General features: G+C 29.7%; 1 protein-coding gene across 1 annotated transcript in view; it reads right to left on the bottom strand.

The window, feature by feature from the left end:
• LOC136983098 (mini-chromosome maintenance complex-binding protein) overlaps window positions 1–8730 on the bottom strand; it is a 41690-nt gene extending 32960 nt beyond the window's left edge. The window contains exons 1-6 of the mRNA XM_067279728.1: window positions 8585–8730; window positions 5030–5109; window positions 4766–4948; window positions 3263–3364; window positions 2304–2439; window positions 1888–2050 (exon numbers count right to left, since the gene is read on the bottom strand). Coding sequence (XP_067135829.1) covers window positions 1888–2050; window positions 2304–2439; window positions 3263–3364; window positions 4766–4948; window positions 5030–5109; window positions 8585–8642 — 722 coding nt within the window. The 5' untranslated portion in view covers window positions 8643–8730. The remainder of the gene's footprint in view (window positions 1–1887; window positions 2051–2303; window positions 2440–3262; window positions 3365–4765; window positions 4949–5029; window positions 5110–8584) is intronic.
• Window positions 8731–15182: the final 6452 nt, after the last annotated feature.

Raw genomic sequence — 15182 nt, 5'->3', positions numbered from 1 at the left:
CTGTGAAGTATTTCCTTTCTTAAAAATACTGAAAAATGCTGACCTGATAGTTTTTTGCGTAGATCTTCTGCTTTTTGTTTTCTTTCTTCTTCGGTCATGGCTCTAACCTTGACATCGTTGTGCTTAGAGTTGAAGTGTTGTGAAATGTTATATTCTATTGTAGACTGCTGCAGTTTCGTTGCAGATGAGACATAGTAGTTTATCCCTAAAAACTGTGAAAAAGTACTTCCAAGTCCATTCATCTTTGAAAACACAACACTCAGAATCAACTTTTCGTTTCTTAGATAACATCTTAGGGCTTACAATATGCAAAGCAAAACTAGCAAACCAACAACGCTAAGACAGGTCTGAATCAAGAAACGTGTTTTGATATCTAGCCACGTTGCCAGTTTTACTCTTTGCTACAAAGTTCCCAGCAGACAGTGCTTCTCAATCTCGACATAACATTCCAATATCTAGGATAAGTCAATAAATTTGTATGTCGTCACTGATATAAAAAAACAGAGAGGAAAATATTTCTTTTTCTTATAGCCTGTATTTTTTTATTTGTCAGATTAGGAATAATGTTGTGTGGGCCGGATAGAACATTTCAGGGGCCGCATCTGGCCCGTGGGCCATAGTTTGCTCATTACTGATCTAGACCTATTTTAACTTGATTTATTATAACTCGATAATGATGTAAATTGTATACAATGTATTTTCCTTTACAAATAAATGGTTGTTTAGTTAACCTGGCATCTGAGTGATTAACTTCTGGTATGCTGTTTCTCAACCCTCCTCCATCCCAAATCCAATTGCCCACACACGCAACTGCTTGCATGACTTACGTTTTAATATTGAATCAACATGCCATCTTGGCTTCCGTGTCAATATTACTGTGGGATACATGTGGCCCATAGTAATATTTTTTGCGATCTGCGTAAAATATGAATAAATATATCAATTTCCCAGCTTAAACAATGTTGTTTAATATCATCACAAGATTCTGCATTGATTGATAAACATGAAATTAAGCTTAAGGCACAGATATCTCAGACAAATTTGACAGTATCATTCAAAAAGAAAAAAAGATAATTTTACTTGATAAAACTTGGGTAAATGCTGGCCACGCAATATCAAAATGTTGGTGAGATAAAATTGTGATGTCTGGTAAGGATGCACTTTTGAGGGACTTGAAACAGCCATGCATAAAGGCAATCTCTGGTTTGTGCTCACTGTGAAAGTGAACAAAGCTTTGTAGAGGGTGCTCTCCTGTTTCAGTTGAAAAAACAGGCAATTGATTACCATCAGGATATGAATGACATCTATTTTGAAAATTGGTTTTCTGAGTTACTGCCAAAACTTTCATCATATTCATGTGATCATATTGGATAATGCCTCATACAATAGTAAGGTCAGAAAAGAAACTACTACAAGTGCATGGAAAAAGATGACATCATAAAATGGCTCACAGTGAAGGATATATGCTAGCAGCCATATCAACTGAAGCTTAAATTGATGCTTTTGGTGCAAAAAGAGGAAGCACAAGTATATTTGCTGTCAAATACATGACATAGCTGCTGCAGGACATGAAATACTTTGATTTCTGCCATATTGTGCCAAACTAAACCCCTATTGAGTTGGCCTAGAGTCATAAAATGATGTGTCTCAGAATAATACTACATTTAAACTGTACAATGTGAAAAAATTATTCAAAGAGGGAGTAAGTGAAATTACACTCAAAATATGGAAATCTTTTGTCTTGCATGTCATCAAAAAGGTGATGTAATTTATGGAGCAATGATTTATCCCTCTAATAATTCATTGGAATTAGATTCTGACAGTGAAGTGAGTGGTAATTACCCTTCTCATTTCACTGTCACTCTATTTTTTTGTTTTAAATCTTACCTTTTTGATTCAGATGTATCTAGTATTCCAATACATTCAATAACTTCAGTTACTTTAAAGTTTTCTGCCGTATCATAAAGTTTAATTATGCATGCAATTTCATCATTTTCTAGATGAGGAATATTTGAATTTGAGAGACCATTAGCAGAACTTGGTAATTCATCTATGTATCAATAAAAAAATAAATTCAATATTGAAATAATTTTATACTAAATAAAAATTTCAAAAAAGTTTTATCTAACGAATGAATGTCTCTCCTCAAAATATTAAATTACGAAGAACAATTAATACTTTTAAATCAATACAGAAACAAATTCACATTCCAATTTCCCAAACAGAATAATAAATTAAAAATTTTATTTAGCTAAAGGAAGAAATACATATGTAAAATATTTTTATAAATATCTAAATCTTACCAGTTATATTTCCTGTTATGTCAGTATCTAATCGTTTTCTTTTTACTTGTATTTCAAATTCATCCATTTCTTCAACAATTTCTTTACAAGTGCTGATATTATTTGGTGAAGTTAATTTTGAATATTGACAAAATCCCTTTCAGATTTAAGAATAATTTAACTTCAGAATTTTATATTTTTCATAAATAACATATATCTAATTAATTTGCTGATTTTTACATACTATGAAAATATTAACTGTAAATCAATCTTTTTGTAAATCATATCTCACTTTTACAATCATTAAAATAACATTTTCTTAAACTACTATTATAATAAATAAGAAAATTTACAATTTCTCTATTTTTAATATAATAATTTATTGAGATTCAAATTTAAAAATTAGTAAATAATTATATAAAAATTATTTTTTTTTTAATTGGAAAAAAAAATAATCAAACTAGAAATATATTAGAATTTTATGATGATGATGATATATGGAGGTCAGTCAATTGGAAAAAATAACCATTAAAGCATTATAAAAGGAGAGAATTTTAATTATCTCAAAAGTAGTCAAAAAAGTAACTTACTATATCTAAATATATCTTGATTATCTTATTCAATACTTTTTCAGATTCCAACTGAAAAACTATTAAATAAGGTAACAAACCAACAGTTTTTTGTTCTTCAAAACACACTTAGAAAAACTGAAAGATTATATCAAGACACTATGTAAGAATAAAATAAAATAAACATTGTTTAATAAGAATGAAACATTATAATCTTTATAAATTCAATATATATATATATATTGAATTTTGAATGTGATGAAGAACAAATAACAACAAATATCTTTTTATATACATTAGATTGTATACATTAAGTATTGATGATGTATATAGATTTATTTAAAAATAAATGAGTTCAAGAATTGTTTTAAGCACAAATAAATAATATTTAAATATAGCTGAAAAAGATACCTCTTTAACCCAAGCATTCTCACCAGGAACAGAAATACAATGATAAGTCAACCGTTCTGAATTAATATTTCTTGGTGACTGAACAATTATTTCTTCTGTTTGCTGAAAAACAAAAATAAGAAATGATAAATATTTCAGATGTATTAATGGCACATTATTTTTTTAATTAATTTATTATAGTTTAAAAATTTAAAAGCATTTTCCAATTGACAAAATTCTAAAATTTGGGACTTGGAAATAATTTTTCTAAAATTTATAAATTTTTTAATAATAATAATAATCAGAATTGTATAAATTTAGTTATTAATTTTCAGAAAACACAATTCATTTGGAATATCAAATTAAATAAAATTATTTTGTAGAAAATTAATCTTAATAATTCAATGTATATCTTTCTTCAAACAATACTAATATTTTTCAAAAAAGAAAGATATATATAAAAATTAAATTTAAAACAATGGGATCAGTTGTATATATTCTATTCTGACTTCGAGTTACAACAACAATTTCCCCTCCTTGAAAAAAAAAACGTAAAATAAATGTTTATTTCTTGATTATTAGTAAGTTTTTGCTGTAAATCTCTTGAAGTCAGAATAGAACAAGTTTTTTATTTACTTGTTAAATCATTCTAAACATGGTTTACTTTTAGAATTATACTTTCTGATGTAAAATATATATATTTATCATCAATTTAATAAATTTTTCTTTACAGAGAATCTTTGTATCTTCATTAAAATAAATTTTAAATGTAAATATTTATTAATTTATTAAATTTTAAATCTTATTTATGAGTTTAAAAAAGTTTAATATAATAATTTACTAACTAAACTTATATATGATAATTAATAGTGTATTCAAATATTCATTTTAAATAAGACAGTATTAAATAATTAATAATTAATCATTAGAATTTTTGAAGAATTTATCCATTCAATACATTGTCTTATTACTTATGATTTAATTTACTTTGCATTTATTTATTATATGTAAAATGCTAGAGCTGTAATTATTAGTTGAAAATTTGATGTGATTCAATTACATAAAATAGTATTCAAATGTGCATGTTTTGATTATCTTTAAATAAATAATATAAAACAATTTCAATTAACAATATATTCTTCATAAAAAGATACTTATAAAATATTTGAGTAAAGAGATGTACTGTATACTATATTTATTTAACTGTGCTTGATATATCATATCCATTTATGGAAGCAAGAGAAGATATGATATTATGTTTAATTAGATTTTAGATTTTCAGATTTATTTTTCATATTTGATAATCAATTTAATCCCCAATTTTAAATAAACAGTCATGCCAAATCAATGATAATAGATCATTTCCAATATTAATTATTAGTGTATCTCTAATATGTAACTTTATTCATTTTGTTTATTGTTTAAATTATTTTAATTATGAGGACATGAAAAACCAACATCACAAAGCAAATTTATTCAACTCATTATAATGTTTTCTAACAACAAAAACAGAGAAAAAATTACCTCACAACTCAATAAATCTTTATAAAGTCCACATCTTAAAATATTTTGACCAGTACCTATATTTTTAACTTCATAGGTATTGAAATAGAATTCAGGATCAAACATATCTTGAATCATGCATCTGAATCTCACTAAAGTATTTGGTTTCAAATGTTTGAGAGATATGTCATTCAAAGACGGAATCTAAATATAATTTAAGCCAGTTTTATTTCATTATTAAAATATTTAAAAATGAAGTTTATGTAAAAAAATTTTTTATCTTACTAATTTATTAGAGTCTTCTCTGTCTAAGAATCTTGCATAATACTTAACTACAGTATTATGACAATCATTTTTTTCTTCATCTGAAAAAAATAAAAAAATAAAATATAGATTATTATAAATAAGTTTTTAATTATAAAGTCAAAAATTAAATTAATGAATTCAATTTCATAACTAAATTAAGAAAATTATGACTTCAATTTACTGTAAATTAATTAATAAATAAATGCATTCATTATTATTAACAACAAAAAGTCATAAAATTGATAAAATTTACATTAAATTTTAATAATTTTACATGTTTTAATATTTATAGTTATGATATAAATCTAATGTAGTAGAATACTATTTTGTATTTATTTGGATTCTTCAATGTAATGAGATTAAAAGTTGAAATAACTGCATCAAATTATACATACTGTATAACATTTATACTGAATACATGCATATGCAGAATGTTTTATACAACTTGAATCAACTGTTATAAATGTAGACAGAAATTCAACTTTGTAAATTTGTTTTAATTAATAAAACAAGGCATTAGAAATAGTACTTGGTTGTTTACTTAAATACAAAATGAATTTCTTTCATATTTAAAAAGATTGATTATAAAAAGATTATACAAACCAAGGATCTGTTCAGAAATGAACAAACTATTTATTAAAACACTAATTTCACAAACACTTTTCTTTTTGCTAAGCTTAAAATTCTTTCATTTTTACTAACGTTTTCAACCCATTAATATAGGCCATCACCAGGCTTAACAACATAGATGTTCCAAAATGAAACATACCTTTTTTCGAATATTTTAAATTTTAAAATAAATTGAAAGAAGTGTGTATATTGAAATAAATAAACAAATAAAATAGATTAAACATAGCTAACTAGAAAGAAACATGATTTAAAAGTTTTTAAGGTCCATTCTTTTTTCTATTATATATTTTCATGCTGTTGGAAGCACATAGCATCCCTAGCATTTAGGCAATCGTTTTTCTTTTTGCTTTTATAAATTTCCACCTTTTCCATCTCCAATGTAATGGATGGAGAGTGCATCATTTTAATGACTTTTGCCTCTTCCCAATTTACATCTGTTCCTTCAGTCTGCACCATAATCGCTAATATTGTATTGCGTCCTTTGTCAGCATTGTATCTATGCTCTCGCAGACATACCGCCAGGTTTCTTCTAGTCACACCCACATAATATTTTTCGATTCCTAATACTATGTTTGCACACAATCCACAACTCACTTCGATCTCGATTTACCTACATTCTGGATTGTGACTGTCACTAGTCAAATGTCGTGCTGTTTGCACAGGCAGTCTGCTTGAGGACAACTTGGCTATTATACATGTGATGATAAAACTGACATAACTACAAGGTAAGTCACAAACACCAACAAACAAAATGGAAGTTTTGGTTAGAAATAAATACAGTACTTTTTCTTGCCATTTATCTAATAATAGACAGATATCATCGTCTCTCCAAATACAGTATCATTTCTATTTCTCTGTTGATAGCCCAAAACGTGCTCCACTCCCATCTTGTATTTTCTTGCTCATATGAGATTGTGGGATCTCTCTTATGACTGGATCTAGTTTCAAGAACTCTCGAGTCAATCGCGATTGAAACAGTCGAGGGAGGTTGCACCAAGGCATAGTCGCCGACCTCGGTCACAATCTAGATTGAAATACTCGGTGCGAACAGGGTATAACTGTTGATTTTCAAATGGTATTTTATATACCCTAGCTTTCTCTTCTTTTTTTCGCTGTCTATCAACCCATAGTAAGCTATAGATATTGGGTGCTCTTTTATAGACCATTCTCAAATTTTTATAAGAACACCTCATTTACCACACCTCCTAAATGTCTATTGTATGTGAATTTGTTAATTCCTTCTGAGGTGGTATCTTTTTTGCCTTTATTTTCTCTGTAATCTTTGATCAGCCCTTCAACTGTCCCAAGGCTGATCAAAGATCAGCCTTAGGACAGTTTTGTAACCCAAAGTTGTTGCAACCCTTTTAATTCTATTAATCTCCTTGAGACAGTCCTGCAAGTTGGTACAATATAAAAATGCTCTTCTAATGAGTGCTTTAAATGCTGATAATTTACATTTATACAAGTTGTTGGACCAAGATGGTATGTAGAGAGGAGCGTGTGTGGGTTTTAAATACACACCTGTGCGTATATCTCCTTGTTTAAATCTTACATCAATGTCCAAAATATGGAGATGAGTATAGCTTTTTTGTTCCAGTTTTAGTTTTAAACAACTAGCATTATTATCGATTGCAAGTAAAAATTCTTGAATTCATTGGTTATCTATTTACAAATGGTATGTCATCGACATACCATTTGTAGATTATGTCTTTGACGAAATCTTTGAGGATGTCTTTTTTCAGCTCACATAGCACTAGTTCGCACAGTAGTCCATGACATAGGACTTCCCATTGGGACACCTTTCTTCTGTTTGTATGTCATCCTGTTGAATCTAAAAAAAGGATTGGTAGCACATCAAGTCTGCTAGACTATTTATGTCCTCTGAGTATGTCGATAACATCGGATTGTGTTGGACTATGAATTCAATGAGTGCATTGAAGCAAGATGCTAGATTAATAGATGGGTACAGATTTTCAAAGTCCATCACAGTCCCTACTTCATCATTCATTAAAGTTAGGTCTTACAATTCTTTCACTGCCTTATTTGAAGCATGAACAACATAATTATTGTGTTCTAGTTGTTCAGAAATGTACTTTTTTAAGCACTTCTCTAGTATATATGTTAGTGTGTTACATTATTCCACCACCAGTCTGATCTTGTTCTCTTTGTGTGTCTCTGTGAAAGCAAAGATTCTAGGTATGACTAGAAGAAACCTGGCAGTACGTCTGCAAGAACATAAATACAACATTGACAAAGGACACAGCAACACAATATTAGCAATTATGGTGCAGACTAATGGAGTTGTTGTAAAATGGGAAGAGGCGAAAGTCATTAAAACAGTGCACTCTCCATCCATTGCGTTGGAGATGGAAAAGGTGGAAACTTACAAAAGTAAAATGAACACCAGTTGCCTAAATGCTAGGGATGCTAATGCACTTCCAACAGCATGTAAATATATAATAGAGAAAGGAATGGGCCTTAAAAACCCTTAGATCATGTTTCTTTCTAGTTAGCTTTGTTTAATCTGTTTTATTTGTTTATTTATTTTAATAAAGACACTTCTTTCAATTTATTTTAAAATTAAATTATTTTTAACTTTTAAAATTTAAAATATTCGAAAAACGGTCAGTTTCATTTTGGAACATCTATATTGCTAAGTCTGACGATGGCCTATATTAACAGGTTGAAAACGTTAGTAAAAATGAAAGAATTTTAAGCTCAGCAAAAAGAAAGGTGTTTGTGAAATTAGAGTCAATTACTTGTTGAGAAAGCGGTGGATATTTATTAAAAATATATATATATTAAAAAAATCAAGTGCATATTTTAAATGAAACTACATTTAAATATTAAATCTTTCTTTTTATATAAATTATATTAATTTTATATAAAACTTTTACGAATTACCAAATATTTTCTGTACAATTTCTAAAGGATTATTGATCCAATCATCAACACCGGGCATTTTATATATGTATGTAGAAAATCTTAATTTGTTGCACTTAATAAGTCAAAGGAAATTATATCCCAGCGTACTACAAGAGAATTGGCGCCAAATATTAAAGGTTAAACCAGAATCACGTGACAAAAACTACCCGTACTTCGTATTCCAGATCGTGATATCAATTTATTATTTATAATTTTATTCATATTAGTAATATATTTTATTAATATCATTAATTTATAAAATTTGAAATTTTTAAATAGATATAATAAAACATGAGTTTAAATTTTAAATGAAATAAACAATATTTATAAAATGTATAAATATAAATATTAACTTAAAAATTTTTAAAAATAGTTGAGGAATTTAAATGAATGCATTTCCAGAGAATGCCTATTGAAAATGTCAATGGCGGGCGAATGGTCGAGCGGTTAAGGTGGCAGCCTACTGCTTTGGGGGATCCGGGATCGAATCCAAACGGGTCGAGAAATTCCCAGGAATTTTTCGGGGGTGGTCCGTTCGGATATGTCGGGTCCCGTCCTTTACCACCCGGTCGCCCCATTGTGGACCTGGCCGAACCCACAATGGGCTTGCTAAAAGAGGCCCTCTTACAAGGGAACTGTCGGAGTGTCATCTAATAGATTTTAATAAAATTTAGTTAATAATTACGTTAAAAGTATACAAACTCTATGACAAATTTCTAGAATTCACTAAAAGTGTTAATCAGAGTTATTAGCAATCAAATGTCGTACTATTTTATAGTACTTAAACACAAATATGCAAATTTTTAGAAGTGAAAGGGTCGCGGAGGAAGACGGCGATATTACATTTAGAATAAATTCTGGAATTTTCGAAAATGGGAGAAGAATTAATAAAATTTAGTTTAATTACGTTAAAAATATACAAACTCTATGTTAAATTTGTGATGTTTACTAAAAGTGTTAACACAAATATGCAAATTTTTAGTAGTGAAACGGTCGCGGAGGAAGACAGCGCTATTACATTTATGAATGAATTCTAGTTTTCGAAAATGGGAGAATTAAATGTAAATATTCAAAACATTATAGCAGAATTTAAACGTTTATGTGATAATGTTTGGCCTACAGAAAATATTTGTAGGCCTAATATTTCAGACGTTGATAAACAGGTAGCCAAACTGCTTTTTAATGCATATAGCGATATTTTAAGTAGTTATGTAAGTAGAGATGACGAAGAATTTTGTCAGATGGAAAATAATAATTTGATTATAGATAGGCCTATTTCAGATAATAAAATAACACGTCTACTTCTAGAGAAAGAAATTGATAACGCAGACACTGACTGTGAATCGGGATATTCAGATGATGAAAAATTCGATAAGAATATAATCTCAACAAAACGAAAAGAAGAAATTCTTAACTTGCATAAGAAACACCCAAAATGGAAATTACACACATTACAGCGGAAAGGAGCTAAAGAATTAAAACGTTTTAGTGATTTATATAAATGGGGAAAAACAATTTAAATCTCGAAATCATAGAATTGAAACGTTAAAAATCATTAAAGAAATGCAACGACACTAAACAAATGTTTGACGAAGCTCGAGGCAGCTATAAAATTGTTAAAGGAAATCAATTAAAAATATGGGCATTACAGAAATTTCTTCAACTGAATAGTTCAATTAAGTTTACAGCTAGTGATTCTTGGGTTGCAAAATTTAAAAAAGAATATAGATTAGTATCTCGAAAGATTACAAAACTTGTAAATAAAACAGAAATAGTGAACGAAAAGGATATTTTAGTAAAAGCTGCGCAATTTCAAACAACAGTAAAAAATTTATTGCCATCTTATTCGCGTAACTTCATATTCAATACGGATCAGTGTGGTTTTTCATACGAAATGATTTCACCAAGAACACTTTCATATAAAGGAGAAAAAAACACTATTGGATTTGCACATTCTCCAAGTAATAAAGTTACGCATTCCTACACTGTTCAATATTTAGTTAATGCTAACGGGCAAGTTGTAGGTAATGTATTTATTTGCTTACAAGAGGCTCGTGGAACCTTTGGACCTAGAGTTCAAGCATCGCTGTTCGATGCCCCAAACGTAACTGTTACAGCTAGCTCATCTGGCAAATTATCTACAACAATTATTACAAACTATGTAAAAAATGTATTATCTCCAAATATAACAGAAAACTCTTTATTAATAATTGACTCGTGGAGTGGACAAACAAATATTAATATTTATAATACAGTATTTCAAACATCTACAAATCGAAATTCATGCGAAATATTAATTATTCCACCAAAGTGTACGTCTATATGCCAACCTTTAGATGTCGGATTTCATAGACAAAACTTTAAATTAGCTAAAGAAATTTTAAATGCTATACAATTATTCTGTAATGATTCTTCGATGAAATTGTTTTGGACAACTAGAAATGGCATTATAAAATTACATTCGATTCTTCATCATCAATTATCTGCGCCAATATTTAATAATTTGATTAAACATGCACGGTTCGCTTCTGGACTCATAAATGAAAAGTGTCAATTCTTAAATGTAAAACAAGTTTGTTTTTCTTTTTTAAACACCGACAGTTTAAATTGTGTCGAGAGTAATTGCGAAAATCTTCGATTTGTTAAATGTGCACGATGCCAACAGATTCTTTGTTTATTTTGCTTTGTTGAAAAATATCATGTAAATAGTTGCCCATCTAATAATTTGTGAATATAATAACTTTTAAATATATCTATTAAAATGTATTTATTTATTACGTTTCGATTGTTTTCTTTATATTTATTCTATCAATACTTTTATATTAAATTTCATTGTTAAACTAGTATATATATCTAATCTTTTATAATATTTATTTGAGTTTCCTTATTGAGTTTCCTATTTGAGTTATTCCTTCTTCTACTCTGTAAATGTAATACAGTGATACCTCTGTTTTCGTAGTGTTTAATACTAAAAAAAATTAAGAAATTAATATAAAATGAGTATAAAAAACTAATACAATGGTCTCCGAAACAGAATCGCCATCTAACTGTTTTTGATTGATCGAAATTAATAATAACTGTTCGGCCTCTTCAATTGTTTGCGGTCTCTGTTTCATTAGCACATTTACGCCTTTCGCTACATTAGCCTCCTTTTTGCTTCCTTTTTCGCCACAACGAAACTTATCGTGGATGCCGACTTCCCGTACAGTACATGCGACCGATTTCAGCAATCTTAATGCCAGTCACGTATTTTTTAATGATTTCCTTCAACTCGATCGTGTTCCTGGCCTTGTTCGAAGGGCTACTGGCTCTGGAAACTTTCTTTGGTCCCACGATGGAACTAAAAAGAATGGAAGCAATGGAATTGTTTGGCTAGACGCGCGGAGTAATGCTCGTACAGCAAAAAACACCGCCACGATGACTTGTGAGCAGAAAAATGCGTGGGTCGCTCTTTGTTTTCGCAAAATTAGCAACGAGATCATGTGACACTCCGACGAAATCCGAGGCAATTTTTTTGCAAAAAATGACGAAAACCAAAGTCAACGAAAATCGAGGTATTACTGTATCTTCCTCCGCGACCCTTTCACTACTAAAAATTTTCATATTTGTGTTAAACTACTATAAAATAGTACGACATTTGATTGCTATTAATCCTGATTAACACTTTTAGTGAAACTTACAAATTTAATCATAGAGTTTGTATACTTTTAACGTAATTATTAACTAAATTTTATTAAAATCTATTAGATGACACTCCGACAGTTCCCTTGTTAGTGCCCCTACGGCGGAAAGAGTTTTAAAAAAAGAAGTTAATAAATACAATGATACGAGAAAGATATAAGTACATGTCTGCTAATGGTTCAGTAAATTTTTAGCAGTTTCCACTAATTTATTAAGTACGTTTTGGTAGGGTACGCAATGAGAATGAACACTAACATTGTAAGAAGGGATTTTTTGAATTCCCCCGCAGGGGGAGAGGGAGAGTATTAAATCTTAACCTGAAGAACGGCTTCTACTGTACTATTTTAGATGCGATTTTTTGTTTTTAATTACGTTTAGTCTTAATTGAGTACTTACGGGTATTAAATTGATAACATTTCAGACATTGTTATAAATATTTTTTATATACTTCGATTTTTTAACCAAATGTTCGAACCGTTTTAAATTCGAATTTCTTTTTGCATATTGGTTCGATTATAGAACGATTGTAAACGTTCCAGAAAATTTATCAAATTAAAAACAGTTCGTTTGATTCTCAGCAATTGTCATCATTCTCAGCGGTAGGTGTTAATTTAAATAACAATTACTATGGTTATTGAAATATTGAATGTAAATAAGGTTTCCTTGCAAAATCCGCGCGAGCGAAGCCGCGGGTAACAGTAGTATTATATATAATTCTAACAAAGTATTAAGATGCATTTTCTACCCGGAAATTTATAAATGTTAATACTCTTAGTTTTCCTGTTGAAGTGATTTTTACATGTTCTTCGAATTCGAAAAAAGTTTTAATGAATAAAGAATTGTGTGTAACCTTGATGAATTTATTGTGCAATAATGATCTATATACGAACTTTTCATCACGTCATAACGATGAGTAAGCTTTATTTATAAAATGTTTTTATATTTAAATCACTACAGAATAATCTAAAAATACGACAATTATTATTGTTAAATAAATTTGAATATTTTCTGGTCTAAAATTTTTTAGATGTTATCTAGGTCAAAGTATTAAATGTAGGCATAAAGTAGAAGCCTCACTTTTTAAATTTTATCTTATCATGGGTTTGGCCGATGCTTTTTTTTTTTTTTCTTTTTTTTTTCTTAACTCTTTCCGGCCCTGTGGGCACTAAGAGGGCCTCTTTTAGTAGGCCCATTATGGGTTCGGCCAGGCCCACAATGGGGCGACCGGGTGGTGAGGGACGGGGCCCGACATATCCGAACGGACCACCCCCCCGAAAAATTCCTGGGGATTATTCGACCCGTTCGGATTCGATCCCGGGTCCTCCAGAGCGGTAGGCTGCCACCTTTGCCGCTCGGCCATCCGGCCGTCTTATCATGGGTTTGGCCGAGCTCACAATAATAGGACGAGACCCGGTATATCCAGGACGGAACGCCATTGAAAAATTCCTGGATTTGATCGCGGATCCTCTAAAAAGATAGGCTGACGCCTTATCTGATTTATTGCATTTCTAAAATTAAAAAATAAGGAACAAATAAAGAGCATTAATAATAATTTATTTCGAAAAAAAATAAAATCATTATTGAACTGCAATTTGAAAAAATTGTAAACTTAGAAGAACAGACACGCAGTCGAACAAGTCCGTTTGTTGTCTGTCTGTCTTCCTTAATCTCGAAAACAAAGTTAGATAGCTGAAAGTTGAAACTAGTTATGAAACGCCTTAAGGACAGGAGGCCTAGATTAACGCTATACGAACTTCCGATGCAAATCGGAAGCCATGTTATTTTAATTCAAAAATTTTCCCCTGAAAGAAGTTAGATAAATGACAGGCACGACTCTATTGCTAACAGGAAAAGTGTGACGTACAGGGACAGGTGCGAGACACTACTAATTTTTGGTGGAGAGCATATATTTTAAATTAAATAAATTAAAAATATGATTAAAAATTGCAACCCGGCATTGTGACGATGTCACAATAAATAATTCCTTAATGAGATTGATTGAAAATACCTGTTACATAATTTTGGGTGGATATGTGCAATAGCGTTATTCACACCAAAATTACGTGACGCACGTAACGTTACAGGAGTAGAATGGTAGTTGAAAAGTATAAAAATAGAGTTATGTAATTTATGGACGATCCCTACATGCTTTCGAGTTAGGTTTTCTGAATTTCTTATCTCTTCTGATACTACTTTTTTCTTTCTTTATGAACTTGAAATTGCAAAAATTAATTTTTCTAAACTTTACAATAAATTTTTTTTCTTTCTTTCATTAATTCATATGGAGACTACAGCCACACAATAAAAATTTTGTTATACATATTCGCTTCTATACAGTTACAAACCCAAGGTTACAAACCCGTTATTCTCCCTCATGTCAGCGTTGATAATCTAAGCTTTACGCATTGAAGATTAGATTGTTTTTGTTTAGTTTAGATGTTTAGATTAGATTTCTTTTAGTGTTTAAAATGAGAAACTTGAAAGTAGACTACAGTTTCAAAAAAAAAAATAATAATAATTCGTCAATTATATAAGAACTAAATCACTATTATAGGAAATATTAAGAAGCTGAAATAAAAATGTTAGATATGACCGTAAGCTTTCATCACTAATAATCCTCAAACATAGAAACAAAACAAGAATTCGCATATATTAACTAATGAAATTGAACAGTAATTGTTGTGGATTCCATTAACTAATTATGGAATCCATTGAGTAATTGTGAAATCCATAAAATTTTGTGTATTTTGCAAATTTCATGTATTAAAAAAGTTGGCGTATTTTGGCAAAATACGCTTCTCTAATGATGAGAATGGAATTATGGAAACTAAGCACTTCGTACTCGAGTTGGAACGTTGTTGATGACGACAAATCGTTGACTTCAACACTCAACACT

Source organism: Centruroides vittatus, unplaced genomic scaffold (assembly GCF_030686945.1).
Source record: "Centruroides vittatus isolate TY-2023 unplaced genomic scaffold, ASM3068694v2 contig_876, whole genome shotgun sequence".
In the NCBI taxonomy this organism is placed as follows: Eukaryota; Metazoa; Arthropoda; class Arachnida; order Scorpiones; family Buthidae; genus Centruroides; species Centruroides vittatus.
The sequence above is the reverse complement of the archived record's forward strand: the minus strand, read 5'-3'. Positions and strand labels throughout refer to the sequence as shown.